Source organism: Littorina saxatilis, linkage group LG17, assembly GCF_037325665.1.
Source record: "Littorina saxatilis isolate snail1 linkage group LG17, US_GU_Lsax_2.0, whole genome shotgun sequence".
In the NCBI taxonomy this organism is placed as follows: Eukaryota; Metazoa; Mollusca; class Gastropoda; order Littorinimorpha; family Littorinidae; genus Littorina; species Littorina saxatilis.
The window spans coordinates 60760921-60780900 of NC_090261.1; the positions used below are offsets into that span (position 1 = coordinate 60760921).

A 19980-nucleotide genomic window follows, 5' to 3' on the forward strand; every position below is an offset into this window, starting at 1 on the left:
AAATGTAAACAGTCATGACAAAGCAATTTCCAGACCACATGCAAGTTTATATTTCTGTACAAACCGACATGGAAAATGTATAAAAATAGCAGAACCATCCACATTGACCAATGCAAACACACACAAAGGACACAATGCTGCGATATTATTATGCTCCAGATCAATCAAAATATACATGTATGGCACAAAGGGGCACAACTGACAGCTTATTGTGGAACTAGGTTCAAAATAACACCTAGCAGAACGGGCTTGGCCTACAGGAGTGAATTACCATACAGTAGAACCCCCCTTTTTAAGACCCCTTCCTTGTTTTCTCAGATTTTCTGTTGATAACCTCTGTACATTTAACCCCATTTTAAGGCTCCATTTCCAGACCTGATTTTATCTGACGTTTTGAGGCAATGGTATTCATTTGGGCAACTTCTTTTCCAATAAACAGAAACCAAAGCCTTTTCAAGCTGGCATCATTCGCTTTGGACTGCACCGTATTTCTGCTGAATCCCAGATATTCTAACCTACAGTGAAAATAAACCTTAAAAAAATAGGTGAATCAAAGTTATTTCTTATCTACAGAGGGGTAAAACCAATTTGCAGATCCCCTGATGAATGTCATTATGCTAACATTTAAGATAGAGTGCGATTCAGCAATTAAGTTTAAATCATTTTCAGCATCCAAAATAGCACAAGTAGAAGGCACAAAAGCACAAGGCACACAACTACCATGCAGAGGAAATGCCACCACCAATACAATTTTGTTCAGTAGAAGAACAGCTTGGTCTCTTCATCACATAATGTGCACGCAACTTTATGAGAACATTGGCAAACAAAGTATTTTGCACACAACAAAACACTGTACATCCAAGTATGTTTGAAATAAAAGTCATCGAAACGAATCTATTAGTAGGCCATAGGACTTCCTCCCGTCATCCTCTTATTCTTTGAGGTTTCATCAAATACCACAGCAGATTGCAACTGACCAAAGCCGACACGTATGCGTGGGTCATGAACATTTGCCCTCTTGTAGTTCCCCCTGAACCGTCTCAGGAAGTCTTCTCTCTCCATTTCATTCACATGCATGAGATCACCAAACTGCCCCCACAAAAAACAAAAGCAAACAAGTCGCGTAAAGCGAAATTACTACATTTAGTCAAGCTGTGGAACTAACACAATGAAACTGAACGCACTGCATTTTTTCACAATGACCGTAGTCCGCCGCTTGTGCAAAACGGAGTGAAACTGACGAGCCTGTTCAGGGCGGTAGTGGTTTCGCTGTGCTGCATAGTACGCTTTTCTGTACCTCTCTTCGTTTTAACTTTCTGAGCGTGTTTTTAATCCAAACATATCATATCTATATGTTTTTTGGAATCAGGAACGGACAAGGAATAAGATGAAATTGTTTTTAAATCGATTTCGGAAATTTAATTTTGATCATAATTTTTATATTTTTAATTTTCAGAGCTTGTTTTTAATCCAAATATAACATATTTATACGTTTTTGGAATCAGGAAATGATGTAGAATAAGATGCAAGTAAATTTGGATCGTTTTATATAAAAAAAAATTATTAGAATTTTCAGATTTCTAATGACCAAAGTCATTAATTAATTTTTAAGCCACCAAGCTGAAATGCAATACCGAAGTCCGGCCTTCGTCCAAGATTGCTTTACAAAAATTTCAATCAATTTGATTGAAAAATGAGGGTGTGACAGTGCCGCCTCAACTTTTACAAAAAGCCAGATATGACGTCATCAAAAGTATTTATCGAAAAAATGAAAAAAACGTCCGGGGATATCATTCTCAGGAACTCTCATGTCAAATTTCATAAAGATCGGTCCAGTAGTTTGGTCTGAATCGCTCTACACACACACACGCACAGACAGACACACACACATACACCACGACCCTCGTCTCGATTCCCCCTCTATGTTAAAACATTTAGTCAAAACTTGACTAAATGTAAAAATAGGCCAGACATTTTGGACAGAAAAGTGATGTAAAATCATGCAATGCAGGGATCTCAAGAATCATCTCTGAAGCTTTGCAAATGCCTCTCATGCCTGATTCAAATTCTGTTACACACCTTCCCTTCTTGTTCAGAATGAACAATACACAAAAGTAACCTTGTGGTTGAAATAAAAAGACGTTTTGGGCAAATCACAAAGGAACAAAACTAGTCTTATTACTTGAGAAGAGCACATTGACACTTTGGGTTTTTTCGGTACAGAAACTGCGTAATGCCCAGGTATACCTGCATAAAAAACATAACATATTTTATGGTAAGGTGGAAATCAGTAACTTCTAAAATATATAATTTTGCAGTTGTTGTTCTGAACTTTGTACCAGTTGTAAGTATGTACCTTGCAACTTAAAATAATTGAACTAAGAATAAAATAGCGTAAACATTTGTCAAGCCAATGCTTAGAATACACACAAATACACACATTGTTATAAATTAACGCGAGAAAAAAAAACCCACTGCACATATCATTGCGCTTTAAACAAAGGTCATGGGTAAAAGACATATATTTATTCAAGCAAATAACATACTTATTTTTATTTGGTCAAATTTGCAGGAAAAAATTGATAAGTTTGTAAAAGCCATGAAACTCTTTCAAATTAACAAAATTCTTGTATAAAATTTACAGAAATCAAGTTTCATCCGATATACATTGACAAAACAGGAAGAGCTAAATATAAAGTGAAACGTATGTAGTGTCAAGTATGTCTTGATTGTGTCACCATTCAACAAAACCACAGTGAGCCACTAGATTGCTAGAGAACAGTTGTCCTATGAAATCTGACAAAAGCAACACTCAATTCCTGCAAGCAAAACAATAGGGATAGTACATGAACATCTATCAACTCCACACGGACTGATATCCAAAAGTGTGCATTCACATGATTCTGTCATGCGACACATAAACATTGTTGATAACTTTTTCTTTATTTGGTGTTTAACGTCGTTTTCAACCACGAAGGTTATATCGCGACGGGGAAAGGGGGGAGATGGGATTGAGCCACTTGTTAATTGTTTCTTGTTCACAAAAGCACTAATCAAAAAATTGCTCCAGGGGCCCGCAACGCAGTACAATACATCACCCCACCGGGAGAACGCAAGCCTCCAGCACAAAGGACCTAACATTTCTTACATACTGCTTGACTAAAATTTGTTACAAACATTGACTATATTCTATACAAGAAACACTTAACAAGGGTAAAAGGAGAAACAGAATCCGTTAGTCGCCTCTTACGACATGCTGGGGAGCATCGGGTAAATTCTTCCCCCTAACCCACGGGGGGTATTTTTGATAACAAAAACTTCAGTAAGAAGTCACCACAAAAAACCACTATTATTCAGAGCACATTTTCATATGTTGGTTAGTATCATCTTCATTAATATTCTGCAGTTATAAAGCTCAGTTGTAGCTGTACACATGTTTTTGACATCAACTGTAACAGGGACCTATAATATAGGTCTATGACTGTAACAACTTGTACAAAACATGTGTACCTGAAAGCCACACACACGAGTACATACACACTCATCCCTTTCCCGTACAGTCAAGGGCACGTTTGTCGTAAGGTAATCAAATTCTACAGCTCCACAACCATTTTTGGAAACTTCTGGTCTAAGTCGCAGCACATTTAACACAAAATTGTGATAGGAAAATGTCATTGTTAATTTTGCATGTATACAGCTGTATTGTTAAAACGGACTGACCACTGGTCTTCAGCTATAAAAAAAAAGTTGATCAAAAACTTGGTTTGACTTGTACAGGCTAAATTTAGCACAGGTGAGAGATCAGACCCCACACTATGACAAACCTTCTTCCACAGGCACTCAGCTTAATTGCAAAATTAAACATGTTGATTGCTGAAGAGTTCAACCATCATCATCATTCTGGCCTACTCATTATCTCAAGCAATGGAAATAAGAACAAAACACCAATACAAAATGTCCAAGAAATACAGTACAAATTTAAAATTGCTGCCTCTTAACCAGTAAAAATAAATGTGTACAACATCGGCATGTGGTAATGCTAAACTTACAGCAAGCAAAATTTGTGAGGGATTGTACAGTCCCCGGCGAAAGAAACGCAACTCATTCGCGCCCGCTGTTGCGAGTGATTTTTCGTCATTTTCAAATTGTCGTAAAATATGAACCAGATAAGATAAATCAAAAAGAAAAACAGATTCGTAGAGGATAATTTACTGGCGGTACGACAAGTGCATAGTATTTAATCGTTTTTATCGTTTACTTGTTCATAAATTGTGTTAAACAGGGTAAGGGTCGAGCGAATCGTGATTGCAGGCAAACGTGTCTCTTCTAAAAAATCGTAAAAATGCCAAAAAAATTACAAAAAAAATAACAGTTTGGAGGAAATTAATTTCTCAACAGCACCATTTAATTAGAATTATTCGCTAAAGCGTTTAAGACTAAAATAAATGAGCAAAGATCACTTTGACAGTGTTAAAAAGCGTTGTTTGGCAAAAGCTTATTCGCACGGAATCGACGTGATGATTTCTTTAACAAGAAGAGCAAACGCTCGATCGAGTCACTTTCGCAGTTCTGAATATTATATGAGGCATCAGATGGACAGGAAGAAATTGCTATTCACAACACAATGAGTCACGTTCACATAAAATTTGAGCCCGGTCACTTTTATAGTTTCCGAGAAAAGCCCAACGTTAAGTTGTGTGTTGCCGAACAGAAAAGGCTAGTTATCTCCCTTGTTTTTCTGATAACGTTCGTAAAAGGCTACAGATGTAAATACTTTGATGTAAAGAATAATCCTACAAAGTTTCAATCACATCCGATGAACTTTGTCAAAGATATAAAATGTCTAATTTTTCCTTTGACGCTGACCTGTGACCTTGAAAAAGATCAAAGGTCAACGAAACCATCGTTAAAGTGTAGAGGTCATTGGAGGTCACGACTAAACAAAATATGAGCCCGATCGCTTTGATAGTTTCCGAGAAAAGTCCAACGTTAAGGTGGTGTCTACGGACGGCCGGCCGGACGGCCGGCCGGACAGACTAACACCAGACCTGTTTACCCCCCAAAATGAAAATCAGGAATGCAGCTGGTACTTTTCCGTAATTTGAGGCATCTTTGAGTAATCTTTTTTATCAACCATAAACCAGCTCGAAAACGATTAAACGACACGTTTATTTGCGCGCTACCATGCAAAACAAGTACAAAATTGATAACCATGTTTAACAGTATTGTACTACACACACAGAAGCTCGATGACACACTACGACACCTGATATATAATATGCAAGTTAACTAAGACAAGTTTACTTTATCTAAAAAAAAAAGCAACACCACAGTATTCAGGGGCGGAGCAAGAGAGCTAGGGGGGGGGGGGGGGTAAAACCTGCGGACCAGGGGTTGGGGGGGGGGGGTCTGGCTGAAGAATTTTAGCTATTTTATTAACAATTTGTAGCTTATCCTTGATTTTAAACATGATAAATTGGTGTCAGCAGCCACTCATTATTTCTTTTAAAGTTAGTATTAAATAATGGCAATTTATCTTTATTGATATCTGCTCCAGACAACAACAACAATTTCACAGACAGAAAATGTCTTTAGCTTTTTTCCCACAGATTGAATTTTTGTTGTTGTTTTTTTTTGCTTTTTTGACAGCAAGGGGGGGGGGGGGGGGGGGGTCCGGAACCCCTGTAACATCCTCCCACCCCTCCGCCCTTGGACTAATTACAGTCACTTGAAGATGCATGTGAACAAAACCACCTTACATTCTGTCACATCAGACATCCTGCATTAAAACCAGTCATAATAACTCTCTCCAGAAGCTACCTTTAATTTTAGAGGACCGATTCGTTTATTTCATTTAAACATTTTGTTGTAAGTTTTTCGATTCAAAGAACTGTGATCTTTGCTATATTGGAGAAATATTAATGGAGATCAGTTTTAGACTCAGAAAGACTTGAATTTCGGCAACAGCCAAGTAACTGATGAGCGCGACCATACTCGACCTACATCTATGTCTCTGGCGCGACTGACCGTAGTGAGAGATCGGTTCGCAGGTCTAAGAGATTCTGTGGAAGTAGAGACCTCGGTCAAATAAACTCGATGCGAAGCAGGCTCATGTTTTGCCAAACATAATTTCGTGTTTTTGTTTGTTTCCATGTTCATTTGTGTACTGCATTTTGTTAAAACTAATGCTGCGTCTAACCTCGGGACACGTGCCGCGACGTGACTCGTAACTGACTAGCTTTGTTGTTGCACTGATCTCAAGTTGATCACCAAAATGAATGTGGTTCGCTCTTCTTAAACTTCACCAGACACCGCCACTTGACTTAATAGTTTTGCCGATATTTCTGTACAACTTTCGCTTTTTTGGTTGGCATTTCGTCCCCACAGAGATCGGCCCTATATTACCTTTCGGACCAATGTCGATCTCAAATCCGCGGAATCCGACAAATACCTTGCTGTGCACATGCGCAGAAAAGGCTGTTTCGGTCAGCCTTGAAATCACAGCCCTGGTGACTACCACAATTTCGACTTCGAATTTCCACGCAAGAAAAAGGTTCTCTCGACCGGAATTTCCGGAATTTTTGGTAGTATTCCGTAATACCGGAATTTAGACCCCAAATCCGTAATAATTCCGGACAATCCGGGAGGGTAAACAGGTCTGTAACACTGACCGATTACATAGTCACTTTTTCTCAAGTGACTCAAAAAACAGGTGTTATTTGTGGCCATGTGTCCGATCTACACGATCAAACTATAACTAGGAAAAAAAAAAGCGTTTTTAAAATTTTTTTTTTTTTTTACATCTAGTGATAGTGATCCGTATGAAAATACTATGAAGCCAAACGCATACGTCCCCCCTCCCTCAACACATATTTACACACACATGCACACACACGCATATGCATACACACACACAGACACGCACATCCATACATACAGATAAAAGAAAAGACAGATAAACGAACAAAGTCACGATGTGCAGGAGCGCTACGCAGTGCTAAAATGGACGCCAACTGTCACTTTGATGATCGCTGTCCCAAACAGTTCGTCTGTCGCTATTTCTCCAAAGTTATATTTCTCACATTTAAAACAACGGACACAGACACCAAGACACATAGGCACACACATGTAGGCACACACATGTAGACACACACATGTAGGCACACACACACACACACATATATACAAACACACACGCACGCACGCGCAAACAAACACACATTTGTGTTGGTATTTCTGTGTGAATCAGTATGTTTGTGTTTACGTTTAAAAAAAAAAAGTCATCTGCGTGTGCGTTCGCGTTTGTGTACGAGCGCGTGCGCGTAAGTGAGTGTGAGTGTGTGTGCCTACGTGTGTGTGCCTTTGTGTGTGTGAGTTGTGGTTGTGCCTTCAGGCGGGTGGGCCGGCGTGTGCATGTGTCCGTGCGTCTGTCCGTTTGAGCGTGCGTGCATGAGTGTTTGTGTGTGCGTGTCTTTGTCCCTTGTGAGAAATATAACTTTGGAGAAATAGTGACAGACATAGTGTTTGGGACAGCGATCATCAAAGTGACAGTTGGCGTCCATTTTAGCACTGCGTAGCGCTCCTGCACATCGCAACTTTGTTCGTTTATCTGTCTTCTTTTATCTGTATGTATGGATGTGCGTGTCTGTGTGTGTGTATGCATATGCGTGTGTGTATTTGTGTGCATGTGGGATCTTTGCTCATTTATTTTAGTCTTAAACGTTTTGCCTTTGGCGAATAATTCTAATTAAATGGTGCTGTTGAGAAATTAATTTCCTCCAAAAATGTTATTTTTTTGTAATTGTTTTTGCATTTTTACGATTTTCTCAGCATGTTGAAGAGACACGTTTGCCTGCAATCATGATTCGCTCGACCCCTACCCTGTTTAACACAATTTATGAACAAGTAAACGATAAAAACGATTAAATACTATGCACTTGTTGTACCGCCAGTAAATTTTCCTCTACGAATCTGTTTTTCTTTTTGATTTATCTTATCTGGTTCATATTTTACAACAATTTGAAAATGACGAAAAATCACTCGCAACAGCGGGAATGAGTTGCGTTTCTTTCGCCGGGGACTGTACATCATTCAATAAGTATTTCTCATTTGTAAATTTCAGCATCTTAGGTATTTGTGTATGTACAATATAAATAATCCATTCCAGTATACTCAGATATGGTGATTCAATGTGAATTTAGAGTCACAAAATCAAATCAAGTTCAACAAGCAAAATCATGCGCACAAAAACTGCAAGATAGCGTGCAAAATAGGGATATCAGTAAAGTGATAGAAGGTACAGGCCTGCAACCAGCCCACAATTTGGTTTGTGCAGTGATTTGGTTCAGTGCTTATGTCAATGCAAGGGAGCTAGCGGCATTAACATTCCATAATCCTCAGAAAAAGCTGGGAAACCCTGTTTTCTTCTTCTTTTTAAATTTTTTATTTTTATTTTTTTAAACCTAATGACCTGTTAGAGAGACAAATCTCATAATTCATTAGTACAGTGGAACCCCCCCTTTTAAGACTTCCTCCTTTTTAAGGCCTGGGTAGCTCAGATGGTAGAGCACTGGACTTGTGATCGAAAGGTCGCTGGTTCGAATCCGGGCCAAGACGGACATGGGTCAACTTACCGTACTTTCCGGGTCATAAGGCGTGACTTTTTTCCTCGAGTTCGACCCCTGCGTCATGTATAATGAAGTGACCCCGGTGCAGGAAGTGTTTCCTCTCTCAGATATGACAGGGGAACCACCTCTCATGGCAAAAACTGGGTCATTTTGGTGCGCCCTATCGGCCCCCTGCGTCCAATGGGTGACTGGATTACAATTTTTTTTAAAAAGAAGGGGGTGCGTCTTGTATAACGAAGCGCCTTGTCACCGGGAAAGTACGGTAATGTGCAGACCCAGAGATGATATCCATGTCCCACCCCTGTGTCACCACAGTGGCACGTAAAAGACATCGGTCATTCTGCCATAAGTGCAGATGGCTGATACCACCTTAAAACGCATACACTTGTTGTGCATCTCATCTAAATCTAGGTAAAACCCGGGAACATGCCTCTAATGACTTTGCCGTGAGGGCGTAAAACTTGAATTTCTCTCTAGACCGTAGAGGTCTTTAAACGCGGGTTCCACTGTTCTGTAGACCTGCCTTCAGTGCACTTTTCCAGTGGAGACCACTTTCTCAACCTGACTTCACGCTGACAGACTACTTCCAGTTGTTTTCCTGGTACTCTCAAAGTACAATGGTTACTAACCATGACCTTCACTCAAACTTCCTGGTGCCCTATTTCTTCACACCAAGATCCTTTCTTTTCATTTCCTGACAGGCATCAAATACCACCAACATTCTTTTCTGATATGATGAGGGCGCTAGAGTTTCCTGTGTTGCAAATTTATATCAGTCACAGTGTCACCACTGCAATGATGACATTTTGGCCTGCAATTTTTTCTTGCAGGCTAAGCCAACACACTGTATGGATACCAAAACGTAATTTTCTCTTCACGTCAATGCCAATCGTGTACTGTACGAGCAAAGTTGTTGTGCTTTAAAATTTAACAGTCACTGTGACAAAATTACTTTGGCAATGCACATCTTAGAAAATGTCATATTTTCGCTCTTCATCTACTACAAAAGCATAAAGATGCTAGACTTTGACTATGAATCTAGAGTGGGGCTACAGACAAAACCAGAGTCAAGACCAATACAGGCAACATGAACATCAAAAGGCACTGATGGAGGTCAACACAGAAGTACACTGACAGCAAAGGGAACACATCACTCTGTCAAAGACCCTTAACTCTCTGCTGCCAGAACTGCAAACAATCACTTGATAAATTCCCCACAACTGTGTTGTTGTTGAATTCCTGTAGCACTAATGGTACACATTGTGTAATGAAACACTACAGTATTTTCAGATAACTGCCACCTCCAAAGGACACCGGTTGTCACACCAGATCCCAACACAGTTGTGACGTACAGAGAATACTTGTGGGTGTTTTGTGGACATAATGTTAAGACTACACCAGGTGAGCAGCGTGAAGACACAGAACTGCTGAATGCAGCCGCCTTGAGTCCTGTGTCCAGCAGGGTGCAACTGGACCTTAGACTGTGATAGATGGTTCTCCACACAACTGTGCGTGGGCCAGAGTCTCCCCGCGCTGCTATCCTTTCCGAGGCTTTTTGGAGGGCGAGGAGTGAATATGCATCTCCGACATTGTATCGCCACCTGAAGCCGCCGACAACTGCAGCACCTGTTCAAAAGGAGAATAAAATAATGACATTGTTACAACTGTTAAATACAGTGGAACCCCCTTTTAAGACCCCCCCCCTCCCCAATTTAAGACTCTCCCCCTTTTTTGACCTTACTTTTTTTAAGATTTTTGGTTCATAACTTCTGTAAACTTAACTCCATTTTAAGACTCCCTCCTTTTAAAGACTTGACTTTCTCAGGTTTATGGAGCAGCCATATGCCGCTTTCAAGGGAAGCATGCAGGGTATTTTCATGTTTCTATAACCCACCAAACTCTTAAAAGGATTACAGGATCTTCAGGCATGGGAATTCCAAAATAAGAAAAACACTGAAAATAGGCCGAGGTCCAGGGGCTGCCTGGGCCCCGGCGGGGTACAGGGGTGGAGGCACCAGGCGGGCGAAGCCCCCCCGGAAGGAAAACGAATTTTAGCATTTTAGACCAATATTTTGATAGTTCTCGTGTAAGCAAATAATGGATAGAGAGACAATAGTATACATATAATTTAATTTACCTTTTATTTTGCCGCAGACAATTTTTTATTTTCGCAGACTATTTTTTATTTTCGCTGAAATCCACGATTTGGCGGACAATTTCCATGCCTGATCTTTCCTGTGTGCACTTGGTGCTGTGCTGGCGTGTACACACGAAGGGGGATAAGGCACTAGCCTGTTTGCACATGTTATACAACAACCAAACTGGTGCACAATTGCTGCTACAAAAGAGAAACCATAGCCTGAAAAGTTTGTGGCCATGTAGATTCATAAATATGGACATGTGATGATGACTGCGGTAAAAATGACAGCTCAATGTTCAGACTACTCTGACCAAGCAAATATTTCTCTTTACCTAGGGGTTAAACTGTGGCTCCCAAAACTATTCATTTGAAAAAATAAAGCATGAATGATCGCTACAATACGTTACATTACAGAATTTGTCTTAGGCCTAAAAAAAAAAATAGGTGTGGTTACGGTAACCCGACCTACTCTATTTTTAGGGGCCGACCCTATAACTTCTTTTTACATTATTTTGTCAAAACAAAAAAAAAACAAAAAAAACCCACCTGAGTGCAGAAAACGCAATGAAAGCGAAAGCGCTCAAGTCGCACACTTATTTCCCTGTCAAGTAGGTTTAATTTGTACACATTAGAAAAATAAGTTTAAAAAAAAAAAGTGATTACCTTCCTACCCTATTTTTTTTGGCTATGTTACCGTAACCACACCTATTTTTTTTTTGTGGCCTTACTGGGTGAATTACCTGCTGTGCGTTGGCGAGCGAGACAGGAACAGGTATTGTAATGATTTGCTGGCCTCCCCCAACTGAAAACAGTATCAAAGTGTCATATTTTTCATAACAAATAAAAATGCAATCAAAAACATTCACAAACTGCCAAAACAAATCTCCAAACAATACCTGTAAATAGAAGTATTTCCTTATCAAATACCAGTGGTGTCTCACCATTATGTCAAAATGAGGTAATGTCAAAATTACCAGTTTTTCAAGCATCTGTATTTTGATTTTTCACCCTTTCGTAAGTGGAAAAAGAATTGAGTTTTAGTCAACAGAAAAAAAACCTTCATAGATGCTGCTGACTCTCTCCAGAAAGTGCTGCTTGAAAATATTCATTTATTTAACACAAAGGAGAAAATAAAAAACAAAAGTTATAAGAAAATAAAAATAAGAAATGGTGTTCAGACTCGCTCCTTGATTAAATTGTGGTGGATTTGTGTGTAAAATGTGCGTTGCGAATGTCGAGTTTGGGTCAACTAATACTTTATAAAGCCTTGATGTCACTGTTTATAGGTGAAGAGAAAGGAGGCAAGTGTGTGGGCAAGTCTGTATACATGACTGTTTTGCCTGAATTTCTGATTTCAGATGATAAAATATAATTGTTATTCAAGCTGTGTTTAGAATGTAACAGATTCTGTGATTGGTCAGATTATCCTTGTTAATCTCTATTGAACACCGGAAATCTGTTGTCATGGTCGATTTGACACCCATCCAAAGCCTAATTGAAGCCCTCTGTCGCTTCGCTCCATCGCTTGCAATCGACCATGAAAACCTTTAAGTTTAAAATGGAAGCCCATCAATGTATAATTGTAATGTATGGTGTTGTAGGCTGTGTTGTTCCTTGTACTGTTTTTGTGGTGTCAAAACTCACCATTGTCAGACTGAGGGATGGAGATGGCAGTGGCTGGCTGTTGAAAGTTAAATATGGTTCCCTCAGGCCGTAACGTGGCGCTGGGTGTGGGAGCAGCGTACACCACGCCCTGCGGTGTTTGGTACATGATAATCTGACTGGGGGTCACCGAGCCTGAGCCTGAAAGATAAACCACACAAGGGCTATTATGTCTAGCTAACCTCAGTCCTATGAAATCTTTCAAAACAGATTAACTATGCTGGCTGTAAACTACACAAGGGCTATAATGTCTACCGTAGTAACCTCAGTCCTATGAAATCTTTCAAAACAGATTAAATTTGCTGGCTGTAAACGACACAAGGGGTATTATGTCCAGTTTATCACTCTGTACTGAAATCTTTGAAAAAAGGTCAAATACACTAGCTGTAAACCACACATCAAGTATCACAGATTGTTCACACACACACACACACACACACACAGAAAAAAAGTCAAATACGCTGGCTGAAAACAACACATGCAGTAATGTGTCTAGTTTATCTCCCTTTCCCAAACAAGAGTCAAAATCGCTGGCTGAAGGGCTTCAGGACAGCTAACATGTTTATTTATAATATTTCTTACTTGATAAGAAGCTAAATGAGGGAGTTGCAGCTGCATTTGTAGATTCTGAAGTTGTGGTCTGATTGGGATCTGGAAAAAAAGACATTAGAAGTCAGTACAACCATACGACACTAACAAACACAAAACTGCATAAATAAATCAATAGACAAACACATACTTTCAAAAAGCACAGGTTCCCAGTTGTGCATGAATAACTCATTATTGTCAACACAATTCATGAAGATCTATTTAAATTGTCAAATCACAGCTGCAGCTAAAGCTGACAAATACAGAATACAGTACAGCGCTGAGAGTCCACGAATTGGGGCACTAGCCTTTGGCTAGTACTTCTCATAATTTACTAGCCAGAGAGCAAATGTTTGTATTTTTACTCGCCAAACCAACCATTTGTTTCAGCAACTTTACTCGCATTTGGCGAGTATATTTACATTTTTACTCGCCATTTACATATTTCTACTCGCCATGGCGGTTCACAGAAGTGCATGAAACAATGTTTCAAAGGAATTCAAAAGCAACCACATACTTGCTGATTAAATATATTCTACATTTAAGGACAAATTAAGTTCTAGAAAAGAAGAGTAACATATTGTCTATGAAACACACACACGGACAACATCAATTGATTCTTCCCCCTGCTGCACACTCAGCACAAATGAGAATGGGTTAACATCTGCGCCAACACAGAATTGTTTCACAAATCAACCTTTAAACCCACAAGGGTTTAGACAGACACCAGCAAATACAACAAATACATTAATCCATTAATCCATGCATCAAGGCTGTCTACTTACTTGTGGCATTTGTGAATATTTGTCCTGCTCTGTAGATTGTCTGTGGTTGTGTGTTTGACCCGCTCACACCTAAATGGCCCGCTGGTATTGCTACAGATTGCCCTGAACCTGCCACCACACACATTTATTTCTCATGAGTGAAGTCAGATGCCACAGAAATTCACAGCAAAATCAACGATAAAACGACACATCAATTTCATTAACGTTTAATTAAGTGATGCTATTCATCACAATCAAAAAACAAGAAAGGTAAATTGTTGGAACGTTTGTTATTGACAAAACAATATGTTAGTCACAGATAAATTTATTGCTATTCATCACAGCTAACAACAGTGTTTAAGCTAAAAAATAAACACATATCATGCCAACTACTAAGTTAGATTAAAACATGTAAAGCACAGCATTCCATGAATGAAGATTAAAAAAAACACGAAAGGATCGTTTATGGAATTTTATAATTGAGTTTCGTAATTTTCATAATTGCATAAATGAGGTTTTTTTTTAAATGAAGACAAAAACATTCCACTACAGAAAACAAAACAAAATATGGTTTGAAGGCAATGTTTGTGAATGTGAATGACAATAAGCTTTAGATTCTCATCTTGGTTCCTCTTGCATGCAAAAAAATACATATTAAAATTCAATAACAAGGTCTTACCTTCCCCTGCAAAAAAAGTTTGATTTTATAATGTACGCGTATACGCCATGCAATCTGACCCCACCTCTCCACAACAAATTACAGTGTATTATTTTTTTAACTCACCTGTCTGCAAGATGAGGCCGGGGAACTGTACTGGAATGCCAGTGACTTTGCTGCTGCTGTCAGAGGTGGTCATAATAGAAGAAGCCTGTGTTGCCATAGCAACAGGCTGAGATGTGTAAGAGGTGAGCGTGGTTTGAGCACTGCCAGAATGAGCACTCTGGCGAACTGCAGGGCTAACTGATGGAACCTGCGATGCAACAAAAATAAATGTTAACAGAATATAATAATGCCAATTTCTTTTTTCAAAAACACTCAAAACGTGTACAGTGGATGGCTGGGCAGACAGGCAGGCACGCACACACACAGCAACAAATCTGTTGTCTGATGCAGTGACTGCTGCTCATCTAGCTACTCCAAACATGTTCACACTTGGAAGACTTCTATTTCTACATGTGGATACACAACAGATATATACATTTGTATAGCAAAAGGAAGGCAGCTGAAGATATGGGAACACTTCTGCTGTGTTCTAGATTCATGAATGCTTAAAACTATAAACAACGAATGCAACTTTCTGACAAAACTAGTAAAAGGGAGTAACTAAAGGGAGTAACTAAAGAACTGAATAACTATAGCAGAAACATAGTGCATTACTTTAAGTCTTATGGTTTTAAAATAAAGTAGGCAACAAAGACAACAAGGACGTGACTGCTGTTGGTATACTCACAGAAAGTGAAGTGTGTGTTTCAAGGCCGGACTGTGGAGACATTTGGAACCCTGGCCTGCCTCCCATAGTCTCCATCATTAACTGCAAAATCAACACTCATTCTTCACACTCCATGGATACAAGTGAATTTACTTCACTCTTAGGTGAATTCCAGTCTGTACTAAACAATTTACTTCACTCTTAGGTGAATTCCAGTCTGTACTAAACAATTTACTTCACTCTAAGGTGAATTCCAGTCTGTACTAAACAATTTACTATTTTTACAGACCCATTCTCTTCAACAAATGCCTCTATTATTCTAGTACTGTAGTAGTGCATGCTAGTACTACTACAGTGCCCCCAAAATCAACCAACATTGGTTTTCGTCTTACACATCAGGTAATGACTAAATGAGAGAAATGGTTCAGGCTAATAAATCTTTACTGTAAGTTCACCGTAACTGTAAGTGTAATAATTCAGCACATGGTCTGTAGTAAAATTAAGTACCAATGAGCTAGGAAAATGAGCTGTTATTGTTAACAAACAATAAAAAGCTAAAAGATGACAAGCAGATGAAACAAGAAGAGCAAACGCTCGATCGAGTCACTTTCGCAGTTCTGAATATTATATGATGCATCAGATGGACAGGAAGAAATTGCTATTCACAACACAATGAGTCACGTTCACATAAAATTTGAGCCCGGTCACTTTTATAGTTTCCGAGAAAAGCCCAACGTTAAGTTGTGTGTTGCCGAACAGAAAAGGCTAGTTATCTCCCTTGTTTTTCTGATAACGTTCGTAAAAGGCTACAGATGTAAATACTTTGATGTAAAGAATAATCCTACAAAGTTTCAATCACATCCGATGAACTTTGTCAAAGATATAAAATGTCTAATTTTTCCTTTGACGCTGACCTGTGACCTTGAAAAAGGTCAAAGGTCAACGAAACCATCGTTAAAGTGTAGAGGTCATTGGAGGTCACGACTAAACAAAATATGAGCCCGATTGCTTTGATAGTTTCCGAGAAAAGATATAAAATGTCTAATTTTTCCTTTGACGCTGATCTGTGACCTTGAAAAAGGTCAAAGGTCAACGAAACCATCGTTAACGTGTAGAGGTCATTGGAGGTCACGACTAAACAAAATATGAGCCCGATCGCTTTGATAGTTTCCGAGAAAAGTCCAACGTTAAGGTGGTGTCTACGGACGGCCGGCCGGCCGGACGGCCGGCCGGCCGGACAGACTAACACTGACCGATTACATAGAGTCACATTTTCTCAAGTGACTCAAAAATCATATTCACTACCATCCATGCTAAATGTACCCTAATAAAGAGCAGTTAGTGAGTTACCATAATATTACAATGGTTGTCTCAATGTATCTATTAATTCACTGCCAATTAATAAACCACCACAAACCATCTGTATCTCTTGCGTGGAAGCATGAATGGCTGTTCTTTGCAGTTCTATGAGTATGAGCACACATGTGCCCTTCAGGCTATTAACTCTGGTTACCCTTGGCAACCACATGGAGGAGGGCACACCTTTTTACACTGGCAGTCCCATCTGGCAGCTGTGCACTTTACCCTAAAGTTCTTTGTGTGGGAGAGGAAGATGCTTACCAAGTTCATGTACTTTTTAGCTGGAGCTACTGTAAGTACTGGCAGTGGTACTCCTGCTTCAATCAATCAATGAATCAACCTGAACCCTACCCTGCCCCCTCCTCTTTTTATCCCCTGCCCTTCTGTCACTGTAAAGATCACTAGGTCAAAAGAACAACTCTTTATCAAAATGTACTCAAGGTCCTGTAGATGTTCCTTCTTGTGAACTCTATGGCTGCTACACAGTAACCTCAATAAATTAACTTTATTCAGGTACTGTACAACTACAAACACAGTTTATTTCATTTGCCTAGCATCTCTTCCTCTTTTTCTTTACGTGTATACTTTACGTTTTCTGCAGTATGTTCAGTTGTAATGCTTGCACACCTTAACCTAGACTATATATGTTTAAAAACAATTACAAACCGCTTTCAATTTATTTTCTCATGATAAATGTATTTAAACAGCTAAACTCACTGATAAACAACGAAGCTAGCAACAAAGGCATAAAGCTGAACATCACAAAGGAGGTCAAACAACTGAAAGAACATAAATCTCTTATAAACAGTCAAATGATCTGATGGTCAATAGAACAACAGAAGTTTCACTGTCACGATTATCACTTTACGCTCCCTCACATGACACACATTCGAACACAGTTACACACACATGATAACACACAGAAGTTCACATACCTTTGAGTCCTCGTCTCCCACAGAATAGGTAAGCTCAGTCTCTTCAAATCCTGATGGATTCATACGCTGCTCCAAACTGGTCGGGCCTGAGGAGCCTGGGGGAGGGTCAGGGGAGTTAAGACACGTTTGAATCAACGCTTTGCCACTGTCGCTCGTTATCATCGGCTGCAGTTTGCGCGTGGCAAAGGTGTAGACGTGTCCTGTTTCACTTGCAACTAACAGCATGACTTGTGTTCCAGTCAGTGTTGACAGTTCATAAGCCTGCAAGAGAGTCATCCGATCACTCAAATTTCAAGTGTTATATTGGATGTTCAGAGATTTTACATAGTGTTTACCAAACTTAGATTGCGTGCGAACTCGTAATACTTACTATGATGGTGAATAATTAGTACTAAAGTTATATATCCTGAATGTATTGCAAACTCATTTAAACATTAATCATGGTTTTGTTTGCTGTTGGTGTTGGTGGGTTGTTGTTGTTGTTTTTCTATCTCCAGTGAAACTGCAAGTGAAACAGATTTATTGATCTACTTCTTGTGTACATTTCCAAGATTTAGTAATAAGTATTTTTCCTGTGGTACCTAACCAACAAAAAAAATCACAAAATATTATACAGAAAACATGAATTCCACTTCAAGTAAGGCTGATGTTGCAAGAAATACTGTCCATTGATCCGATTTAAATAACTTGTGTAGTTTGGTGTTTTTTCCCCCCACATCCACCAGTATCTGTTCTACTGCTAATAAACGGTTTGTATTTGAATTAAAAAAAAATTAAAAAGAAAATTACCCTTGCAATGCAACTGACCATTGAAGGTAATCTCAAAATTACAAAATGTGAGATTCAAGCAGCAAAGACAAAGTGACTGAAAAACGACAAAACAGTAGCGCTAAAACAGTAACTGAAAAAGGTTTTATGAAGAAAAACAAAGGAACTGAGACACCCCACAAAAAAGATACACCTCTGCTGTGAAGTTCTTAGATCTGTGAAACTATGCCCATAAACTGCACGCACGTGCGCAAGCACTGCAAGTTCAAAGGCCGTGTTTACGTTTCGCTCGGACAGCCCTTCGGTTCATTCATCGGCACTACTTTTTGCTTACCTTCTTCATGATGCCAGTCTTGCGTTTGCTGAAAGTTGTGTATCGCCGCAGCTTGTTTTCAATAAATTCCATTTTGATCTTGACGCGTCCCTTGGTCTTCTTGCCAGGTTTGAGGCCTGACGGGGACAAGTGACCCTGTCCCTGCCCCGCCCCTCTGTCGAACTGGACTGAGGGGGACATCTCATCGTCTGAATCGTCTTCATCCAAGTGCGCTGGATCAACATTTTCGAAGATGAAGTTATCTGGCGGTGCATGTTGTGGTCCCGGACCGTTCGTTCCAGCTAAACTAAGCCGTCCATTCAAACCAGCGATGTTGGCGCTGTGAGAAATGGTGGGAATCGCACCGGAGTGGCTGCTCGCTTGCATGTTATCGGCAAAGGAAAAATATCTTACTCCAACTGCCTTATTTCGTGCCTTCTGCCATAAACGGGAAGGGCGTACTACGCCTGTTCGTGTTACTACGCACACAATGTAGTTCCTTCAAAGTAACATTTTCTGGTCAGAGACTATCGAATACAATATCAAAAGTGGTGTTTTCATCTTATATGTACGTTTCCATTATCGATGTCAAAGAAAATTGTATTTTAATAGCAATTTACGGTAACGCGCAATAATATCAAGGCATTTCCATCCATGGTGCGAGCCTTGTTTGGTGAAGTGGGGTTCCCATATAAGGTTTCCACGGCCAAATATGGATCCTGCGAGCATCAATCAAACGAGAATGAAAGAAGACTCAGGTGCCGGAAAAATGCCAGAGGTCTGATGCGGCCAGGTACCCATCAAAAAAAGACAGCTGTTTTTACTTGTGGATGATTAAAAAGACATTAACTTGATTTGTCACAACTGACATGACATTGACAGCAGGGTTGCCCGGTGCACATAAGTAAATCGTCTGGCATACATTCACTTGAATTTAAAACTTATTAAAAATAAAGACCACTGGGTCAACGGACTGTAAATGTAACATTTTGTTTTGTCAATAATTAAACGTTAGTATAACATTAAATTTGTGTTTCATTTTATTCTGAATTTTGGAACGTTAACTATGTCAGTGTTTGCGTGTTTCGTTTTGTCGAGGCTGTGTGTGTCTCCAGTGTGTGTGTCAGTGTGTGTCAATGTGTGTGCGTATGTATGTGCGTGTGTAAGTGTGTGTGTGGGTGTAAAGAAGGTTCTTTTCCAATTGTGTATTTTTTTATTTTCTTTGGAACGCATAGACATTGCTGACTGTTGTTGTTGTGGTTTAGTTTTCCCTTTCTACGCCTCGATCTCTACAGGCATTTTATTCTTTTTAAGTAAATGTTTATTGTTGTTACCGCATCTCTTCTATCTATGTCTCTGATTTAGTCAAGTTTTGACTAAATGTTTTAACGTAG

The 19980-nt window shown here is 39.5% G+C and overlaps 1 protein-coding gene across 1 annotated transcript; it reads right to left on the minus strand.

The window, feature by feature from the left end:
- Positions 1–7601: 7601 nt before the first annotated feature.
- On the minus strand, positions 7602–19029 carry LOC138951949 (serum response factor-like). Its single transcript, XM_070323515.1, has 9 exons — positions 18608–19029; positions 17506–17766; positions 15233–15313; positions 14566–14752; positions 13803–13910; positions 13012–13080; positions 12412–12570; positions 11508–11569; positions 7602–10253 (listed from the first exon to the last, which is right to left on the minus strand). The coding sequence occupies exons 1-9, from the start codon at positions 18971–18973 to the stop codon at positions 10164–10166; spliced, it is 1383 nt and encodes a 460-aa protein (XP_070179616.1). The 5' UTR covers positions 18974–19029; the 3' UTR covers positions 7602–10163.
- Between the last annotated feature and the right edge of the window lie 951 nt (positions 19030–19980).

Coding starts and splice junctions, on each gene's coding strand:
- LOC138951949 (XM_070323515.1), bottom strand. CDS start 18,973: ATGCAAGCGAGCAGCCACTCCGGTGCGATTCCCACCATTTCTCACAGC. Junction 12,571..13,011: donor CTCATTTAGCTTCTTATCAA/GTAAGAAATATT, acceptor TTTATCTTTCAG/GCTCAGGCTCGGTGACCCCC. Junction 11,570..12,411: donor CATCCCTCAGTCTGACAATG/GTGAGTTTTGAC, acceptor TACTGTTTTCAG/TTGGGGGAGGCCAGCAAATC.